Source organism: Ahaetulla prasina, chromosome 2, assembly GCF_028640845.1.
Source record: "Ahaetulla prasina isolate Xishuangbanna chromosome 2, ASM2864084v1, whole genome shotgun sequence".
Classification (NCBI taxonomy): domain Eukaryota; kingdom Metazoa; phylum Chordata; class Lepidosauria; order Squamata; family Colubridae; genus Ahaetulla; species Ahaetulla prasina.
The window spans coordinates 272205890-272228107 of NC_080540.1; the positions used below are offsets into that span (position 1 = coordinate 272205890).

A 22218-nucleotide genomic window follows, 5' to 3' on the forward strand; every position below is an offset into this window, starting at 1 on the left:
AATTCAACTCTAAAAATCCTGAATCTATTTGAAGTGATCAGCCCGCTTAGAAGGACCAGATTCCTGTTCTGGACCTTTCTTCTAGATCTTAGAAGAAAACTTCCCCAAGTAAGAGTTGTATAGCAATTGCTTTATGTTTCTGATTTAATCAGTAGAATTTCCAATTAAAAAGAAAGCAAGTTTCAGAGAGATTCCTACAATTTCCTATCTTTGTATTCAATGGTGAATTACAGAAACTAGTAGTATCTTAAAGCAATTTCATGATGAACAGATTAAGCATGGCATGAACTTTCCTCATAAAATTTACACAAACACACCATTCTTGAATATTTCCATTTACCGTATTTTTCGCACTATAAGATGCACCTGACCCTAAGACACACCTAGGGTTAGAGGAGGAAAACAAGAAAAAAATATCAGGCAGAGCCTTGAGAGGACCACAGATAGGTGTCCCCTTGTGTGCCAGCTCTGCCTATTGACTCCTGCACTGCGGAAAAGAGACAGAAGAGGAGGGCAATGACAAAGGCAGAAGAGGCGGGGTTCAGCACTGTAAAAGGACTCTGCCGCCACAGCCCAGCTACTATTCACCAAAGGACTGGCACCGGTCCACTGTTGGGGACCCGAGGTAATACACTTCATGGTTTGTGATGCAATATTTGCTCCATAAGACGCACAAACATGGTTTTTTTGGGGGGGGGAAGTGTGTCTTATGGAGTGAAAAATACGGTATATCCAAGATTCACTCAAATATATTACAGAAAAAAGGGTAGAATTATATTCCACATTCTTTGTAGCCTGAGTCATGAGGGAAAAACTGTTTCCAGAAAAAGCTAGATCCCTATACATTTTCCCATGTGATGCCACATTTCCTCCAAAATTCATTGTTTCTATAGTAGGTTGTGATAGGGACAAAGGGGACTAGAAAGATAAGAGCTTATTTTCTACGGGGTAGAAAATTAGGTGCCCATATCTATACTGATACACTTTAGAATTTTAAATTTCCTAAGCATCATTAATCAGAGTATAGTAATTACATGTGCCTATGTTATCTATATCCACAATATCACTTCACTGGCTCTCTAATAATTGCAAACTCAACAGCATGCAAAGAGTCTGCTTCAGATATCAGCTACCCTCAATATGCAGTAAATATTTAAGTTCAAAGGCCATGTTGTTCATTCCACCTGATTGTGAATCAGGTGAACAACTTAAGTAATTTTGTTGATCATGTCATCTGAGGTCCACGTTTAGTAAGTAAGAACTTATTGTTTACAAATTCATTGTAGTTCAGTATGTGAATGCTTTGTGTATTACTGAGACCTAGATGGGCAAAGGCAACAAAGTCATGCAGTCAGAGATTACTCACTCCTAGGTTTTGAGTATCTCATCTGTTTGATGTGGTCTGAAGGCCAGTGTTAAAATCTGCTGTTTTGGGTGTTGGGTTACTTCAATTTCCATTGAAATCTTAGAGGTGTTAAAAATACGTTTGGGAGCTCATAGCCTCTGTGGCAACTGTGGGCTTGTCCCATGTGATTTGTCACAACATATAAGCAGTTGGGCTTGTTTTGTCTGAGTAGATATTATGATCTGGATACGGAAGGAAATTAAATCTGCCCTTTGTTGTGATCAGATTCCTTCCTTGTCCAGATGATTATGGCAGCTACTAAAAACCCTGCAGAGCAAACAGACTTTTTTTGGATAATCTGCTCTAGTTGCCTTATGAATTCAAAACATTTCTGGTAAGCACTTGGGTTTGTTTCTCAATTCATATATCCCAGGAAAAACTGTTGATGATTCTTCACTTTCATGTAGTGAGGCGGTTAGAAGGTTGCAAATGTTTTTTTTTTCTGTCAGTGTTGCTGCATTTTGGAATTGTCTCCCCTATTAAAATTAGAGAGAAAGAACACTGGCAAAAAGTGAAATCTATAACTTTTGTTGGGAGATAACTAAAAGCTGTACAAATTTGTGACTCGACTAATACTCTGTTCAGAAAAAATGCATTGTTTGTTTATGTGTGTTTGTTAAAAAATAAAAAAACTTTTATAAGAAAAAAAGAAAAAAAGAAATTAAATAAGCCGTATATTGTTGGCTTTCAAGAAGCAATTAAAAACAGAGGCTCTCTTAGAATTTTGTGATAGGAGTTGACACCAACAATTTTAAATTTATGTTGGGATTGGTTTATTGTTTTCTTTTCTCTGCTTTATTGGGGATGTTGTATGATATTGCTTTGATATATATTGTGAACTGTAGAATGTCTTTCCAATAAATAAACTGGGATTTCCTCCTAATCACCGTTCCTTATTTCATCTTTCAGAAACTACCTAACAAAGAAATTTTTACTTATTAGGTATTTCAGATACTTACCATCTTTAGCTTCTGATCTGTGTCCGAGTTTTATCTAGAACACAGAATATTCCTTTTTAACATATGCAGGTCAGAAATTGCAACAGTTGAGTAACAGCTTTAACAAATAGCTATGCATATAAATAAATATACATGTTTATTTATACATATGCATAAAACTATACATACTAATTATTAAATATTTTATTATTTCAAATATTTCAAACAGTTTAGTGCTTACAAATGTTTTGCAGAATGTACATAGTTGTGCCAAACCTAATCAGATGTCACAGTAAACCAAGAATCCTGTTTAGTAAGGCATGATGTAAAAAAGTTGTAGACCTATATATGGAGTTTGTTCCACTTCACAAATACCATCAACAATCAAGAAAGTCTTTACATGGTTTACATTACATATAGTGAAAGTTGTGATTCATATGCCAAATTTAAATTCAGGGATCCAATGGTTTTAGTTAATAATGTTTATCTACTGCCCCTATGGCCCAAATCTTCATTTAAAAATTTAAAAATTATTTTTAAAACTACTTTGAAGACTTAAATTTCCCTACTGCATATGTATTAATTGGAGGAGACTTTAATGCCAGAATGGGATCCAGTGATAAGACACTATATATATTATATATACTATCTATCATCAATGTACCAGTAAGGAGACCTCATTGCTGCAACATCAATTCAAAGAAAATATATCAATCTATATTGGCTACTGTCTAGTTTAGGGGTATCAAACTCAAGACCTGGGGGGCCAGGTCTGGCTCATGGGGTGCTTAGATCTGGCCCGCGGGGCCACCCTAGAAACAGCAAAGGACCAGCCTGCGGTGCCTCTGCCAGTGAAAACAGAGCTCGGTAGGGCCGCACACCGCCCTGCTAGGCTGTTTTGGCTGTGATGGCCTCCTGCTGCCCTCTGTTTTTGCTGGCAGAGGGTGACAGGAGGCTGTTGCGGCTGAAAATGGAGCTCGGGAGCCCGTTTCGCTGGCAGAGCACTTGGGCCACCACAGATGACCCTGACACAAGTGACGTCAAGCTGGCCACGCTCACCCTGGCCCTGGAGGTTAAACAAACTCTGATAAGCCCTCAATGAAATCAAGTTTGACACCCCTGGTCTAGCTCATTAAACATACTGTCTGAATTTTGATATCATAAAAGGGGCAATATTGAATGACTGTGCAGCAGAGTATATTAACTGGGAAACAGGAATGAGCACTACAGAGTATGCCACAGTCTCAAATAATATGATTGCTTTATTAATTTCATTCCTCATGAGAATGGGCAAGTTAAAAAAAAATAACAGATCAATGTCCTAAATTAATGTAGCCTTGACTTCTTACAGCTGATTTTCTTGCTGCAAATGCAGATGCAAAAGTATCATACCTACAGCCATGTAATATATTAAGAACTGCTGATGGTTTGAAGACTGCATTTTAGGAAAACAAACTTTCTTCCAATGGTGGGTTGCTACCGGTTCACCCCGGATTGGGTGAACTGGTAGCGGCAGGAGGCTCCGCCCACCCGGCCGAACACTTCTGACCATGTGCAGAAGCTTCTGTGCATGGGCAGAAGCATTGCATGCTTGCCCACACGCCCACGAGCAAACCAGTAGTGATGGGTTTTGAAACCCACCCCTGCTTTCTTCGTTATTGTATTTATAGAAAATTTAAGATAAAACATAAAATTATTTGAGAAAACTTTTGGTTTTCTTTTCAGGTACCGTATTTTTCGCTCCATAAGACGCTCCTGACCATAAGACACACCAAGGTTTAGAGGAGGAAAACAATATATATATATAGCTATATATATATATAGGCAAGCTATATATATATATAGCTTGCCTCCCCCATGTCTGCTGCCTCCGTTGTGGAACATTAGAGCTTCACCTCTGAGCAGCTGATTGACGGTTGGATCAGTCTCCTGGAATACTGCCAATCAGCTGTTCCAGGTGGTGGAGATTGCTGCCACTGTTTGCTGCTGCTGCCTGTTGCCTATATTCGCTCCATAAAACGAACAGACATTTCCACCCACTTTTGGGAGGGAAAAAATGTGTCTTATGGAGCAAAAATTATAGTAAATAATGAACTAATGGTGTAGCCTAGAACACACTAAATGCTTTTTTTAATCTGAAAATTACAGTAGAAAACCAATAGTAGTAGTAAAGTAATTTCAGGGAAGACTGCCTGCTATTAACAATGATTTCTCTCAATTTTTTGGTAAGCTCTCAAGAAATGCTACAGTTCTTCAGAAACAATTTAAAAACCACAGACCTAAAGTTCATTCTACTTTATACACATTTGCTGTAATATTACAAACACCAAGAAGTGAAAGAACTGGCTTAGTTAAAATACCATGCCAAGCTATGGTTAAGAAAACTTCATGTAGAAGCAAGCCAACATTTTTAGATATGCTTTCTCGAACTCCATATTTTCATGAAGCTCTAAGCCATAATGTGTAGATTCATCTGTCCTCCCTCCATCCATGACCATGAGGCATATAATGACTCATTATCAACTGATAAACATGAGGCCTAAATTAATACTGTTTATGATGTCAACATGATAACCTACAATATACGAAGTACATTTGAAAGTCAGGATGTGTGTTGAAAAGCAACTTCAGAATATAGTTAAAGGTTCAGGTCTAAAGTCATTGCTGCATTTTTAATTTTTAATTATTTTAACAAAGGATGATCTGAAAAAGTATAAAATAGAGCCAAAATAAGACTTACTTTTTTAATAGCAACAATTTGATTTGTGTTCTTGTCTCTTGCTTTATAAACAGTAGCAAACTAAAGAGAGAGAAAATATCCTGAATATTAAACAATTCAATTTTCCAAAGATAAAGCTACATCATTATCCAGTTTTATTTACTTGGAACATAAAGAGGGGAAACTGTTCTTTCAGATCCTAAAAATACAATTTCAAACACAATTTCAAATCCTCAGGATGGCCAAAAGCAGTACAGGTAGTCTGTACAGTAAGTATAAACTGTAGTTCAGGAATACCTGAAGAAAAATAGCAATATCACTTAGACTTATATACCACTCCACAGTGCTTTACAGCAGTGGTCCTCAACGTTTGTGGGTTGGCGGCCCAGGGGGGAGAGGGGAGCTGGACGATGCGAGAGGCGGGCTGGTGCACATGCTTACGCATGCACAGCTTAACTTGCGAAAAGTTGATCTGTGCATGTATGCGCACGAATGCTGGCTCACCACTTATACAGCCTGGTTGCGAATAGGCCATGATCTGGTAGTGTGCTGCAGCCTGGGGGTTGGGGACCGCTGCATTACACCACTTTCTAAGAGGTTTAGAACATCAGCATATTGCCCCCAACAATCTGGGTCATTTTCCTGACTTCAGCAGAATGGAAGCCTGAGTCAACTTTGAGCTGGTCAGGATTGTACTCCTGGCAGTGGGCAGAATTAGCCTGCAATACTACATTCTAACCGCTGCATCACTATGGCTCCTGAAGAACAGCTGGTTCTTCACTCCATGGCTAGGAAATATGTAATAAGATTATGCAAAATATTCAATGAAATGAAGCGGTATAAGCACCATATCTATCCTAGAACATGAAAACAAGGTCTTCTCCAGAAAGCTTGACATGTCAGTTTATGTGGTTTATGCACTGGCAACACTTTTACTGGCAGCAGCAGAGAAGCAACTGTGCATAAATCTTTGACCTATGATTACAATTGAGATCAGAATTTCTATTACTAAGCAAGGACATTAAATGAATCGTGCTCAATTTTATATTTTTTGTCAAAGTTGTTAAACCATTCACTGCAGTTAAGTGAATGACATATGGTCATTAAGTGAATTTGGCTTCCCCATTGATTGTGATTATAGGAAGCCTCCCCAGGAAGTTTGCAAATGGTGATCATGTAACTCCAGGATGCTGCAACTGTTGTAAATGCATGCAGGTTGCCAAAATGCTCAAATTTTGATCACATGGCCATAGGAATGCTGTGACAGTCATAGGTGCAAGGATCAGTTGCAAGCCATTTTGTTGCTAAACAAATGGTTGTAAGGCAAGGACTACCTATAACTACAGCAGAAACTTCAAGGCAAAGCTATTTTAAACATTAATCACTGTGAAGTACATACATGTGAGAGTTTAACATAACAAAGCATTCATCCAAAATAGAATAGAATAGAATAGAATAGAATTTATTGGCCAAGTGTGATTGGAGACACAAGGAATTTGTCTTGGTGCATATGCTCTCAGTGTACATAAAAAAGGTATGTTCCTCAAGAATCATAAGGTACAACACTTAATGATAGTCATAGGGTTCAAACAAGCAATCAAATCATATTAGGAAATAGTCAATATAAATTGTAAGGATACAAGCAACAAAGTTATAGCATACATAGGTGGAAGGAAACAGGTGATGGGAACAATGAGAAGATTAATAGTAGTGCAGACTTAGTAAATAGTTTGACAGTGTTGAGGGAATTATTTGTTTAGCAGAATGATGGTGTTTAGGAAAAAATGTTCTTGTGTCTAGTTGTTCTGGTGTGCAGTGCTCTATAGCATCGTTTTGAGGGTAGGAGTTGAAACAGTTTATGTCCAGGATGTGAGGACTCTGTAAATATTTTCACAGCCCTCTTTTTGACTCGTGCAGTATACAGGTCCTCAATGGAAGGCAGGTTGGTAGTAACTGTTTTTTCTGCAGTGCTAATTATCTCTGAAGTCTGTTGTCTGTCTTGTTGGGTTGCAGAACCAAACCAGACAGTTATAGAGGTGCAGATGACAGACTCATTAGTTCCTCTGTAGAACTCTATCAGCAGCTGCTTGGGCAGTCTGAGCTTTCTGAGTTGATGCAGAAAGAACATTCTTTGTTATGCTTTTTTGATGATGTTTTTGATGGTAGCTGTCCATTTTAGATCTTGCGATATGGTGGAACCTAGAAATTTGAAGGTCTCTACTGTTGATACTGTGTTGTCTAGTATAGTAAGAGGTGAAAGAATGGAAGGATTTCTCCTCAAGTCTACCAACATTTCTACAGTTTTGAATGTGTTCAGTTCCAGATTGTTCCGGTTGCACCACGAGGCTAGTTCTTCAACCTCCCGTCTGTATGCAGATTCATCATTGTCTCAAATGAGACCGATCACTGTTGTGTCATCTGCGAACCTTTAGTAGTTTAACAGATGGATCATTGCAGTCACTGGTATATACAGAGAAGAGAAGTGGGGAGAGCACACAGGCTTGAGGGACCCCTGTGCTAATTGTACAGGTATCTGAATGTGATTCTGCTTAGCTTCACCTGCTGCTTCCTGTTTGTTAGGAAGCGTATGAACTACTTACAAGTGTGTTCAGATACCTGTAGCTGGTTTAGCTTGGTTAGAAGAGTGTCTGGAATGATGGTATTGAATGCTGAATTAAAGTCTACAAAGTGGACCTTTGAGTAGGTCTTTGGAGATTCAAGATGTTGTAGGATGTAGTGCAGAGCCATATTAACAGCATCATCTGTTGATCTATTTGCTCGGTATGCAAATTGCAAGGGTCTAACAGTGGATCCGTGATGGTTTTCAAGTGGGATAGCACTAGCTTTTCAAAGATTTTTCAAAGGTTTCATAACTACAGATGTTAGAGCAACTGGTCTATAGTCATTAAGTTCCTTGATGGTGGGCTTGTTCGGCACTGGGATGATAGTAGAGCGTTTGAAGCAAGAAGGAACATAGCACATCTCTAGTGATTTATTGAAGATATGGGTGAAGATGGGGGCCAATTGGTCAGCACAGACTTTTAAGCAAGAAGGAGTTATCTTGTCTGGGCCTGTGGCTTTTACTGGCTTTTGTCTGTGAAATAGGTCTTGCACTTCCTTTTCTGTGATCACTAGGGGTTGTGAACCCAATGGGATGGGGTCAGTTGTAGGTTTGGCTGTTGTTGGTCTGTCTGAGATGGGGGTTGTGGAGATAGGTGGCTGTAGTTTCTTTCAAACTGTAGTAAAACACATTCAGGTTATCTGCCAGTTGTTGATTTCCTTCAGCCTGGGAAGGAGGTTTGCTGTAGCCGGTGATATTTTTGAGAGTTTTCCATATGTTTGCTGGTTCATTTGTTGAGAACTGATTCTTTAGCTTTTCAGAGTAGCTTCTTTTTGCTGCTCTGATCTCCCTTCTTAACATATTTCTGACCTGATTGTACAGCATTTTATCACCTTTTCTGTAGGCTTACTCTTTGGAACGATGTAGCTGCTTAAGTTTAGCTATGAACCAAGGTTTGTTGTTACTGTATATTCGCAAGTTCCTGGTCGGTATGCATAGGTCTTCACAGAAGTTGACATATGATATTACAGTTTCTGTGAGTTCATCCAGATCTGCAGAGGTATCTTCAAAAATATTTGAATCAGTGCAGTCAAAGCAAGCCTTTAGCTTTAACTTTGCCTCCTCAGTCCCAGTCTTTATAAGACTTTACAGTCCAAGATTTACAAGATTGTAAAACTCTAGTCAGAAGGGTTCCCTATATAGAAGCATTGCATTGTTATTTGCCCAATTAGCAAACATTCAAAAGGCTATGCTATAGAATTTAATTTCTTTTTGGGTGAAACATTAGGGATGTCCACAATATTTTGTCAAATTTAATCAGTCTGTAGCATCAGCTTCCCAAAAGAGAGTTATTGTCTTTTTATCTCTATCCCTTTGCAGAGCTATTTTCTTTTTGGCATTACTTTGTAATTGTTGTTTCTATAACCATTAATTGTTAAACTCAGTTGTATACAACTTTCTTAATCAGATGATTAGCAATCAGTCTAAATCAAGATAAACATACTGCATAACAATAATATTTTGTGACCATTTGTTTGGAAGAATAAAATATTTGAGTATAGGCTGAGATACCAACCACAGAATCACTGATTTTCAGACTAAGTCTGGTTCTCTGCCACTATTTTAACAGATTATTTTGCTGTTTACTTTCTAATTACTAAGCTACATTTCACAATGCTGTCTGAAACACGAATCTGAAGAAAGCAAATTTAGAGGCTGCATTTGCATTATTTTATGCTTATTGCCTGAGGTTTACTCAAATAAGTCAAGTTTCTGTATTAGGGATGAGGTGGTACTGCCGAAAACAGACAGTTACAGCTTACTGTGTTACACCAATATCTATGGATGGATATTTTCTCATAATTAAAGATCAGAGATCAATGTAAACTGATTCCAAATTAGAAATGTATAGAATTACATAGATTCTCAAGAAGCCAGAAGTGCCACAACTTACTTTCCTTGAAAAAAAAAAGTGGCCTAGAATAAAAGAAAATGCTGAGGGGAAAAAAAAAGTGTCTGATGAGGGGAGGGAAGATGCCTCTTCTGCAGGATCTGTGGCATAAAAAAGAGTTTGCACAAACATCCTGGAGAGGACTTGATGACAAAGGCAAAGGCATTTTTTGTATATTCGTTTGCCTCCTTTATATTAAAAATAATCAAAGCACTTCAGAAAAGCGAAGGGAGCCAGCAGTATATTGGCATGATGCACACTATTTACTGAGTTAACGCCAAATGTAACGACTCCTAATTCAGACAGCCATGCTTTCACCTCTTAGCTCAGGGTGTCCAAACTTGGCAACTTTAAGACCTGTGGACTTCAAAACTTTGCTTTGCTGGCTGAGGAATTCTGGGAATTGAAGTCCACAAGTCTTAAAGTTGTCAAGTTTGGACACCCCTGCCTTAGCTAGTCTACCTCGCAAGGTTGTCGGAAACAGAGAAAAGAAAGATCTTCCTAAATTCCCTTCTAGAAAAAAAGGCAAGATGTAGATTAGAATGATCTCGAGAAACAAAGAATATCTCCGGGCTATTTCCCTTCATATAAAAATAATTTTTATTACAGTCACAAAAACAGAATTACAGAGAGCACATTAAAAGGCAGATGAGGCCGCTATTCCTTACCTGGCCCTCACCCAGAAAGTCCAGTTTTTCATAGCGTTTGGCTCGCGCTCGCGCATCCATGACGACGCGGGACCAGGGAAGACTGGAAAAGCGATTTAAAACCCTCCGTAGCTGAAAACGATCTTTAAAACTCCGAAAACCCAAACTGCAATTCCCCTCCGACACTTCCGGCTTAGCACTCTATGCTTGCGCATGCGCCGCACTTTGACCAAAGACGCTTCTGCCGGCTGGGTAACGGCGTCTAACGCGAAGAGCGCAACAGCCAGTGCTGGGACTCCGCTGTCAAGGAAACGGGAGGCGCGAAAATTGGATAACGCGCATGAACAGCAGCAGCGGCAGCAGCATTCCCTTCCAAAACTTGGCATTGGAAGGAATGCGAACTTCCTACGAGTGAAAACATGATACAGAATTTCAGTTTTTAAATAACATGATTATCTGCCACATTTTGTCCTTAGATGCTTTGCATCTAGTTTGTAATACTTGCCTGCAGAAGTTGTAAATGCTCCAACACTGGAATTTTTAAAGAAAATGTTGGATAACCATTTGTCTGAAATGGTGTAGGGTTTCCTGCCTGGGCAGGGGGTTGGACTAGAAGACCTCCAAGGTCCCTTCCAACTCTGTTGTTGTTATTATTATTATTGTTTTAATCACGATCATGGTACATTGAACATTTTGAGGTGGGATGGAGAGAGAAGCAGCACTTTATAAATTTCTTAAATAGTGTTCTGCTTATGCTAATAAGGTGACTCGAAGAGTTCAGTTAAGTGGCTAGCTATGTGGAATTGGGGAAATATCCCAGAGGATTAAATCTGCATTTGCTAATTGGTATGAATATACACTGCTCTAAAAATCATACTTCAGCAAATCATGTCGGAGAAGACAACTACGACCAATTTATCTGATCCCTGTCATGTCTGCTATTCAGATACTGGTAGTATCTGTTGGTGAGATCCTAAATTCCACACCCATACTTTTGATGGTTATATCCGTATTTTTTATTCAGAGAGGAAGAGCTGGTACTGATCTGGACTTCCAGCTAAAATTTACACACAGAGCCAGAGTGTATTAAAATCTTGCCAGATCAAAATCATTCAATTAGTCAGAAATATTTATGTTTGTAGACAGTAAATTGTTTTTGTGAAACATTTGAAAGTTGATTTGCTTTCTTTTCCTTCAATTTGACGTCCAATTTGCTGCAATGTTTGACTGGCCAAGTCTTGAATAAAACACTACTGTAAAACAGATCTAATGGTGATCTTTCTGAGATGAAATAGCATAATGGTCAGACATCCTCTTAGTTCTTTTCCAGTTGTGGGGCTAGTTATTGAACCCTAGCAATATAATACAGGTAGCCCTCAACTTGTCATTCATATAACAATGATTCAACGTTATGACAGCACTGAGAAAAGTTACAACCGATCCTTGAAGTTACAACTGGTACATCAACTCCAATGGTCACGTGTTCATGATCTGAATCATTGGAAAACTGGCTTGCCTTTATATTTGCAGCATCCTGTGGTCATGTGATCTGTTTGCAATCCTTCCAGCCAGAAGCACTCAGTGGGGAAAGCTGTATTTACTTAATGATACTGGTGATTTACTTAATGACTAGGGCCATAAAAGTCATAAAATCGGGTGCAGTCACATAATGCTTGACTTAATGACTGTGCAGCTTAATGACAAACTTTCTGATTCCAATTGTCGTTGTAAGTTGAGCACCTTTAGCAGATGCAGCTAGGTGTTTTTCACTAGGCACGTCTTGTACTTCCAGTAAGGAATATCCACATTCCCTGGCAATATTCATTGTACATACAACTTTTGCCATTTCAAATATAGTGAAGTTGCTTTGAATTCATTTTTTTGTAAATTTGCTTGTATGTTTGGGATTATTATCTGGCTGCATGTCTTACTTCAGCTGATGGCCAAATGGCTTGGTAGTCTCCTGCAGAATTCTGATACAGATATACATATCAGATGATGGCAAGTCTAGGTCACTCCCAAACCGTGACATTGTGCTTAAGAGATAGAATGTTTTTGTTGTGAAATGCACCGTTTAATTTCTTTCACATACAATAATGTCCATGAAAAATTCTACTTTTGACTCATGTCATTCATTGAGCATTCCTCCAGAAGTGCTTTAGAAATGTTCTGCATTTTTTCTATATTGACAGGCATTTTTATAAGAATGACATTTTTACAGAGATCTTCAGAAATTTGAGTGAAGCATTGCATACTTTTAAAACCTAGGTGATGAGAATCTGTCTAATGAAAGTAATACTTGTCAGATTGGCATGTTGCAGGGCCTGATTGTTAAATTGAATTCTAGAACAAACTGCCCTTTGTTCTCCCTTTAACAATTCCATACATTAAAAAAGGAATTAGTGCCATTTTTTTTCATTATCAGCATATTATATGTTGGGTAACTTTATGAAATGAAATAAATACCAAATATTAATTATTTACTTAAATTCCTTTTATATTTCACTAGGAACGTTTAGTGTTTGCAAAAATTCAGAAATTCTAAGAGAACAAATACGTTTTTCACAGAATGGTAAGTACTGGAAAAAATAACGAAAGCACACAAAGTATGTTTCAGTAAAGGCAGGCAACACTGAAATGTACATTCTATTAAGGAGGTGCATTCAAGACTGCAGATCCATATTGTGGTTTTTATTAGCCAACTCTCCAGAGGGGTTTGCTATATTTGTATTATTTGTATACCCATCTATAATTTGCAATTATAATTTATTTGGGTTCTGTGCAAATGCTAACTTAGAACAAATCTTAAAATACATATGAAGAATATATCAAACAATAGTAGAAATGTAAACAGTACATTCGGTATCATACACAAAAGTATTTTTATAACAATAAAATGTGAATGGCTTAATGGACCTTTACCTACTGATTTAGTAAAACCTTGCATACACATTTGCATTGTAAATTTGAATCCTTTTCCTACTTGAACAGATGAAAATTTTTTCAAATAACATGTCTCTACTGATTGATTGTATAGTTCCTCTTTCCTGTCATAAAAACATATATGTGATAGCAAGTACATGTTAAAAATGAAATCAAGTGATCACAAGATCTATGAATATATTCATTTGCAGTTTCGGTGCTGCTCTCTAGAAATAAATTTTGTATGTGCTTCATATAATTCACTGATGTGTATTATCATGTATTAAGTATTAAATATTATAAATTATACTTCATATCATTCTTGATTTATATATTAGTAGTGTACAAATCAGTGCTAGCCACATCAATCAGCAAAAGTTTTTCCAGCTCCCTGATTCAGTGACTCAAACAACCCAATTATGGGGATGTTTTGATGTGCAAGTGATAACTTCCCTGCAAGAAACAAAATTTTGATGGAGCAAAGTAAACGTACACAAGAGATTCGTATACACTGCAATTCATGGAAATTTCTAGGGCTCATCTGAGAACATTGGTATTAGCTCTGATTGGTAAGTAAATATTACAAATATTTAATTTCTTATTACAATGTAGTCACTAGGTTTAAAGATAGACATATGAAAATGAATTCCTGTCTATTCTGAACCAAATTTAACAATTGTTTATGCTGAGGTAGTAATAGCACTCAGAAAGGGAAGAGCTGGATTATTTCTTTTTCTGAAGAAATATTGTGCATATCTGTAGATTATTGTAGATTGTACAATGAGTCCACTGACAAAATTTGTCAAATTTTTATATGGCTAACTTAAGTTTAATTCTCAGAGTTCTTTGGAAGAACATGCTACTTACTAGAAGGAACTAATCCTGTGTTGTTCAAACTCGGAAAACAACATGCTTATCTTCAGGCTACTATTGTCATTTTAATAGTAGCCATTTTTAATTATTAGTGTATCAATAGCAACTATAAGAGATAATGAGACTATGCTGAATAGAATAAAAAATAAATTTCATCAGGCAATTAAACTGGATGCTTCTGGTTATTGAAACAGAATTCTCTTTGAATGAGACATAACCACTTTCTAAAGTGATTACCTTTTAGTCTCTCACAAAAGCACTTTGGAAAAAAAAACCTTTCCTTTGACCTTCTTTAATATCCAGAGAGAGAGAAAGTGAAGAAGGACTTTATTGTAAGTACAACGGTTTGTTATTCAGCAGTTACAAACTGCACAATGCTCCACCTTATTCAGGACCTCCACGCTGTAAAATAAAATATTATCTTTTAGCAGAAACAAAAATCAATTCTTGCAACATTGCTGATTAGAATGATATTCATCATGCACTCATTTACTGCCTTTCCTATAGGAACTTAAGTTGATATATGTAATGCCCCCTCCTCCTATTTGATACCACAACAGCAATCTTGTGAGGTGGGCTGAACTAAAAGAGAACTGGCACAAAGTCAGCCAACGAACTGTAGCTGAGTGGACTAAAATCTGATTTCCTCACTCCTACTCCAATATCTTAACTATTTGTTTCTATTGCTTTCATACATACTAGTGACAGACATTCTCTCTTTCACTCCCACGTGTTTGTTTCGGCTTCTTCACTCAACAAGCTGTTCCATTTGACTCAGGCACAAGCCAGACGACATCTGAGTGCCAACTGTAAAAAACCCTTTCCCAAATGCTGCCATCTTAGTTAAATCTTAGGAGAGAAATTAAATATGCAATTGAGTGGTTTGGGAACAACAAAAATGTAAAATTAAATAATGATAAAACACAGTAGGGCACAGTACTTGAGGATTAGAAAATGGAATTAGAAATTAATTTCTAAACGGAATTAGAAGTGTCCTGAAATCAAGAAATTTCAGAAGATTTCTAATTAATTAAAAAATAACATAATAATTTCAAGCTACTGCAATGTTGCACAAATAATTACCCACGTTTTTGAAATGCTGATCTTGCAATATTTTTTCTACACTTATTTCTTTTAGTTTTCTTACTAACTACTTTGATTGTCTGAAATAACATAAATATAGATTAGTTGTTCAGTAAAGGAAGGAGGGGAGAGCAATTGAGAAATCTGTTTCAGCAATATAATTGTTTCATTTATCACAATTCATACCCTGAGGCAAGGCCTGGTGTTCTGAATGTTTTAAAACAAGGCTAACCAATCATATTGCTTATCACAAGCTGATACAGGTATCCAGTTCCAGATATTTCAGACTCAGGCTGCTTCAGTCAGATATTCCAGCCTCCCACCAGCTCCAGATAATATGCCAAGCTATATTGGAGAGTACCAGGTTGTCTAAATTAGTTGTGTCAATATAAAGATGATATGTTTTAAAGCTACTGAACACTTTTCTCTTGCTTATTTTTCTAGGGGATCTTTGGAAGAAATTCCCACCTAGAAGCATTCTTGAAAAGATGGGACTGAGAAAATTTTCCTCTGTGACATACATTTATACTATGAGATTCCTGATCATACGGTATCAACAACAAACTCTTGGTAAAACTATTCAGAATTTGGAAGAACATGCTACTTACTAGAAGGAACTAATCCTGTGTTGTTCAAACTCGGAAAACAACATGCTTATCTTCAGGCTATTATTGTCATTTTAATAGTAGCCATTTTTAATTATTAGTGTATCAATAGCAACTATAAGAGATAATGAGACTATGCTGAATAGAATAAAAAATAAATTTCATCAGGCAATTAAACTGGATGCTTCTGGTTATTGAAACAGAATTCTCTTTGAATGAGACATAACCACTTTCTAAAGTGATTACCTTTTAGTCTCTCACAAAAGCACTTTGGAAAAAAAAACCTTTCCTTTGACCTTCTTTAATATCCAGAGAGAGAGAAAGTGAAGAAGGACTTTATTGTAAGTACAACGGTTTGTTATTCAGCAGTTACAAACTGCACAATGCTCCACCTTATTCAGGACCTCCACGCTGTAAAATAAAATATTATCTTTTAGCAGAAACAAAAATCAATTCTTGCAACATTGCTGATTAGAATGATATTCATCATGCACTCATTTACTGCCTTTCCTATAGGAACTTAAGTTGATATACGTAATGCCCCCTCCTCCTATTTGATACCACAACAGCAATCTTGTGAGGTGGGCTGAACTAAAAGAGAACTGGCACAAAGTCAGCCAACAAACTGTAGCTGAGTGGACTAAAATCTGATTTCCTCACTCCTACTCCAATATCTTAACTATTTGTTTCTATTGCTTTCATACATACTAGTGACAGACATTCTCTCTTTCACTCCCACGTGTTTGTTTCGGCTTCTTCACTCAACAAGCTGTTCCATTTGACTCAGGCACAAGCCAGACGACATCTGAGTGCCAACTGTAAAAAACCCTTTCCCAAATGCTGCCATCTTAGTTAAATCTTAGGAGAGAAATTAAATATGCAATTAAGTGGTTTGGGAACAACAAAAATGTAAAATTAAATAATGATAAAATACAGTAGGGCACAGTACTTGAGGATTAGAAAATGGAATTAGAAATTAATTTCTAAACGGAATTAGAAGTGTCCTGAAATCAAGAAATTTCAGAAGATTTCTAATTAATTAAAAAATAACATAATAATTTCAAGCTACTGCAATGTTGCACAAATAATTACCCACGTTTTTGAAATGCTGATCTTGCAATATTTTTTCTACACTTATTTCTTTTAGTTTTCTTACTAACTACTTTGATTGTCTGAAATAACATAAATATAGATTAGTTGTTCAGTAAAGGAAGGAGGGGAGAGCAATTGAGAAATCTGTTTCAGCAATATAATTGTTTCATTTATCACAATTCATACCCTGAGGCAAGGCCTGGTGTTCTGAATGTTTTAAAACAAGGCTAACCAATCATATTGCTTATCACAAGCTGATACAGGTATCCAGTTCCAGATATTTCAGACTCAGGCTGCTTCAGTCAGATATTCCAGCCTCCCACCAGCTCCAGATAATATGCCAAGCTATATTGGAGAGTACCAGGTTGTCTAAATTAGTTGTGTCAAAATAAAGATGATATGTTTTAAAGCTACTGAACACTTTTCTCTTGCTTATTTTTCTAGGGGATCTTTGGAAGAAATTCCCACCTAGAAGCATTCTTGAAAAGATGGGACTGAGAAAATTTTCCTCTGTGACATACATTTATACTATGAGATTCCTGATCATACGGTATCAACAACAAACTCTTGGTAAAACTATTCAGAATTTGGAAAGAACAATCACCAATAGGTGAATGATACAAAATAATGAAAAGGATGGATCCTGATCTTGATAAGTAGAACTGTCTTAACAGAGGGGTATTCAACTTGTACTTTATGGAATTACACTCATGCTGGAAAAAGATTTTTAAATTGGGATTCTCCTGGATTTATGTTGTTGGATTTCTTAACAGCATTTAATGCAATTGATGCCGCTTTATTTAGAAAAAATGAACCCTCTCCATAGTAGCTGATAGGATTAGGGTTTCATGCAATTCTATTTGCAGCCATTTGAACTTGGTTGATAACTGAGATAGCACAGAATTTCCCATAAGCTAGTTAGACAAACAACTAATGAAGATACAAGTGAAATAAGTGGTTGTATAACTTCAATCAATCAATTTATTTAGTACTTTTCATGGAATATTCACTTTTGGCAGGGATTTTAGATTACTCCCCAAAGTTTAATTACAAAGTATTTTTCCACTGAATTTATTTGGTTCTTCATCTGTGGTTTCAGTTTGGCTGATAAGCTATTGGAAAAGTTATAATTTTTAGTTGTTTTAACCATATTATGGTGTTGAAAAGATGGATTCATACTTCCAAGGATTTTGTTTTGCAATAGGCAGTCCATTCCTAGTTTAAATCATGCTCTTAATATTTTTTGGTAGAATCTAGCGATTATTCCAGCTGAAATTCAAGCTAATCATTAAAAATCTGTAATGTGGAATAAAACCAATACAATGCTAAACATTAGTATGACTAAAGCCTAGTTCCAACCTTCTGATTGTATTGCTTCTGTAGCACACATACACACTCTCAAAGAACTGGTTTCTCATCACAAAAAGCAAACCACACATAATCTAATTTTTTATTTAATCATTTGATTTTTTTAAAAAATGAGGTTTTGAAAATAATACTAATATTTTACTTTTTTTTTTTAAAAAAAAAGAGAACTTACTTGAATGTATTCCATCTCTTCAACTGACATAGGTTTCCTCCTGTATTTCTGAGGTAAAGTTCTTATTAACTCTGCTGTGTCAGGTATACCTTGTATTCTACCAGTAAATAAAGTATTTTGAGAAGATGGTGCTTTGTTTTCTGAAGAAAATTGTGAAGCTATTCCATGAAGCGGAGGCACTCTTGACTGTAGTGGAGATTCCTGGACTGGAACAGTAAGAGAGAAAACTGTATTAGGAAAAATACTCTAGGTATCCTACGTCATGACTAACCATGTTGGTCTATTGCAGCAAAACACTGCAGCTACCTTAAAGACTCTATAAAGTTTCCTGATCTGGCCTACCTCAAAGGGCTGACAATGTCAATCTGGTCCTGATCATTGGCCATGCAGGGTGGATATGATGAGAGGGTTGTAATCTAGCACATATGGAGAGTCAAGGATTAAGGAAGTTTGGCGTAAATACATCATGTAAACCACTGAAGTTAAGTGGTTAATTCAAAAAAGAATTAACTGAGACTGAGACTCTAATTAAAGCTTAGAAGTACCCAGAATAAACAATTACATTTGAGCACCACAGTGAATACAGTCAACATCTTAGTGATGTGAAAAAATATTTTATTTATATATCAATTTAAAATTTTTTTTCCCATTTTTATTATTTTTACAAATAATTCAGGCAGCGAACATATCCCACATCTTCTTCCTCCTATTTCTCCATAACAGCAACCCTGTGAGGTGAGTTGGGCTGAGAGAGTAACTGATCCAAGATCACCCAGCTGGCTTTCATAGCTAAGGCGGGACTTGAACTAGCCCTGTGCTTTCTAGCCCTGTGCCTTAACTATTAGATCAAACTGCCCATCCCCCTCACAGAGCAACACTGTTATAAACAATGAATTGCAATTCAAATGTCTTGAGCATAAATTATGGTGAGAAATGGCTCCATGTGTACTTAGTAAAGACATACTTACTATTAGGTTTTGGAGTACTTTTTCTGTCTGGAAACTTAATCAGTGGTGTATGTGGTTTGACTACCTAAAGAAATGAGAAAAAGAAGTCAATATATACATTTCTATATGTGTGCAGTTCTGCCAAGAAAGGATAAAATTTATGTCTCTTTTTAGACTGAAAGCCAAGTTGAAGTAGCCAAGTTGAGAGCCAAAGATGCTGGATTAGAAACCAGAAGATTATGAATTCTAGTCCTTTCTTAGGCATGAAAAGCAGCTCTTTCAGCACAACCCTCCTCACACCAAAGGTTTGAGGAAAAAAGGTGACAGCATTATGTACATTGCCTTGATTGTAGAAAATAGACAATATATAAATATAATGATGATGATGTTTCAGTGGAGATTAAGTGGAAGCTCATAATATCAACTGAACCAGGAAACCAGAATTTAATAATTTAGGGATGGAATTAATGTATCTCCTTTTACAAAACTGCTCTGCTTTTTCAATTTTAAAAACTTGAACTCATTCCAGCGCTAAAACTATCTTATTAATTCTAGGCATACTATTTATTAATTTGCACTCAGATGACATCCAAAGAAAAATACAACCATAGTTGTTACATTTCTTTTATTGTTTTTGAGGAATTATAGTAAAATTCCATTCCAAATTCAAATGTAGATTTGTACAGTTTGTCCAAAGGTTTATTTTATTCTTAGTATTGCAGAGAAAAAAGGGAAGACTAGGTTCATACATACATAAACAAGGAATGATCAAGGAATATATTATCTTTTTTCCTTAAGGAAAATTTGGCAATTATTTATAGCATTTTTATTCTGCCACTCAAGTCAAAAAGGATCTCTGAACATATTATATTTTGATATAAAACAAGAAAATCCCTGCTCGTCTCTCCTTAGTACAATTTGGTGGAAAATTTGTTACTAATACAAGGACACTTATGTGCCAGCTTTACCCTTTTTCCTTTTTCAGATTTTTTTTTCATATAAAACCTAAAACATTCTGAGTTTTGAGTTTTACAGAACCCTGGCTGATCTGAAATGGTTCAGTAGAACTCGTGGAATGTGAAAGTTTGTTCCAGATTCAAAAAACATTTTCCCCATTTTATATGCACCAACTTCAACAAAAATATTTTAATTTTTGATCCAAGTTATCTTGTATTTACAGAGTCAAAGCATAAACATCCAGTTGTATCAACATTAGAGTTACAAAAACAAGTACCGTAATTGTTAAATTGTTGTAAAGCTGAGAGGTAAATCTAACAATTGAGCAGGTGGCAGGGAAAAAATGAATGGAAAAAAGCATATGAGAAAGGGGGGAAGGAAAGATACACACAACAGATAAAACCTATCACAGGGTCTGAATATTAGTTCATGACTACATTTCTAAATTTAAAAAAAATCAGCTCCCACAATAGAAGTGAGGATCATCCATAGAAATTGAAGAAGAATCATAGGGCATTTAAATTGCTGGCATTAATCTTCTGCTTAGTGCAGAAAATCCAAATCAAAATCATCCCAGACAGATGTCTATCAAGACTCTGCTTGAATACATCCGATGGTTAACTCCATCATATTCAAAATAGCCAATAAAGGAAGCATGTTTAGTAGGCAAAGAATGGGAGAACTAGATGCAACAAAAAGGAGATACAATATCCCAGCCAATGCATTTTATATGTTTAAGTAACCCCAAAGAGAGCTTGCTGCACCTCAGCTTTCAGTAAGTCCAGCCAACAAGACCAGTAGGAAGAGATGCTTAAAACTAGTTTACCAACAACTATAGGATCACACACAATCTACCTCCCAATACCTCTGAATGCTTGACTTCATAACAGCAATGGGTAGTTCTGGATAGATGTGTACATGGTGGTTCTAGATTTTTGCAAAGCTGTTCAAATAACAAACCATGCAATTCAATGATAAAAGGGCCCCTCTACCTTTTTTTTTTAATGTCAGACAAAAGTTTGAGTGGATATTTATATTATTTATATTTATAATATTTGTATCAAAACTGATACTGTGATGCAACAGCATAAAATCCTGATTCACATTTAGCCTCGTCTCCAATTTGGAAAACATGATTTTAAGAATAGGTACTTTGCCAACAGTCTTGGCAAGCTTTTTATGGAATAAATCTCCAAGTGCCGCCCTTTAAAACAATGTCTGCAAGGCCTCTTCGTTTGGGCTTCTCAGCAGCCCAAGCCCAATCGCAAGCTGGTGTACCTCTACTTGGAGAGGTCCGGGAGTTGCACTCCAACAAAGCGGATAACACGCGCGGAGAAATCTGGTCTACCGATTTACTGGGGAGAGGAAAGTCACGGTTTTAACCTGTAAAGACCGCTAAGGAAAGTCTTCAGAGCGTTCGCCGTTTTCCCATGAAAACTGCCGGAGAAGTCTCTGAGGTTGGCCGGCCAAGACTGAGTTAAAGATACCCGGGGAGGTCGAATCCAGTTTCCAGGACTGGCGTTCCTTCTCCTTCCCACTCAAGGACACCAGCACTGGTTAGTGCAGCTCAGGACCAAGGATTCGGTCCCCAATCTGCGGCCCCCCGCAACCTGCAGGCCCCAGAAACTTGCATAGAAGCGCAGCTGCAGACAGTTCCCAGGCGCACCCAAAGCTTTCAAGATACTCGATTTGAAAGACTTACCTGAATGACCCTACTGGCGGCCGCCATCTTGCTGCCCATGATGATACCCCACCCGGTCAAAGGAAAGAGCGCGCCAGCACAAAGCGTTGTGGGAGCTGTAAGGCGGGGTCTAGCTAAGCCCCGCCCTCCATGGCTTAGAACTTAACGGAACGTCTGTGATGTATACAGAACGTGGCGCGGAGTTTTTCATGCAAATATCGAATGAGGGATTGGCGGATAGTCAATGTTTTATTTTAACTAGCTTTATTTATCCAACTTCTGTAGCCGCCCATCTTAA

General features: G+C 37.0%; 1 protein-coding gene and 1 long non-coding RNA gene across 4 annotated transcripts in view; one reads left to right on the forward strand and one right to left on the reverse strand.

Moving 5' to 3' along the window:
• The window catches only part of LOC131191353 (uncharacterized), a 29908-nt gene extending 16293 nt beyond the window's left edge, over positions 1 to 13615 (forward strand). The window contains exons 2-3 of the long non-coding RNA XR_009153480.1: positions 12730 to 12792; positions 13481 to 13615. This is a non-coding gene — a long non-coding RNA (uncharacterized LOC131191353). The remainder of the gene's footprint in view (positions 1 to 12729; positions 12793 to 13480) is intronic.
• CDK7 (cyclin dependent kinase 7) overlaps positions 1 to 22218 on the reverse strand; it is a 34762-nt gene extending 12544 nt beyond the window's left edge. Inside the window, exons 1-6 of one of the 3 annotated variants that reach the window (XM_058169395.1) lie at positions 21942 to 22036; positions 19304 to 19367; positions 18678 to 18751; positions 18336 to 18541; positions 5084 to 5143; positions 2365 to 2398 (exon numbers count right to left, since the gene is read on the reverse strand). In XM_058169395.1, coding sequence (XP_058025378.1) covers positions 2365 to 2398; positions 5084 to 5143; positions 18336 to 18365 — 124 coding nt within the window. In that variant the 5' untranslated portion in view covers positions 18366 to 18541; positions 18678 to 18751; positions 19304 to 19367; positions 21942 to 22036. Of the gene's footprint in view, positions 1 to 2364; positions 2399 to 5083; positions 5144 to 10241; positions 10768 to 18335; positions 18542 to 18677; positions 18752 to 19303; positions 19368 to 21941 lie in introns of those variants that run through there. The other 2 variants (XM_058169393.1, XM_058169394.1) reach the window with 2 other exon arrangements.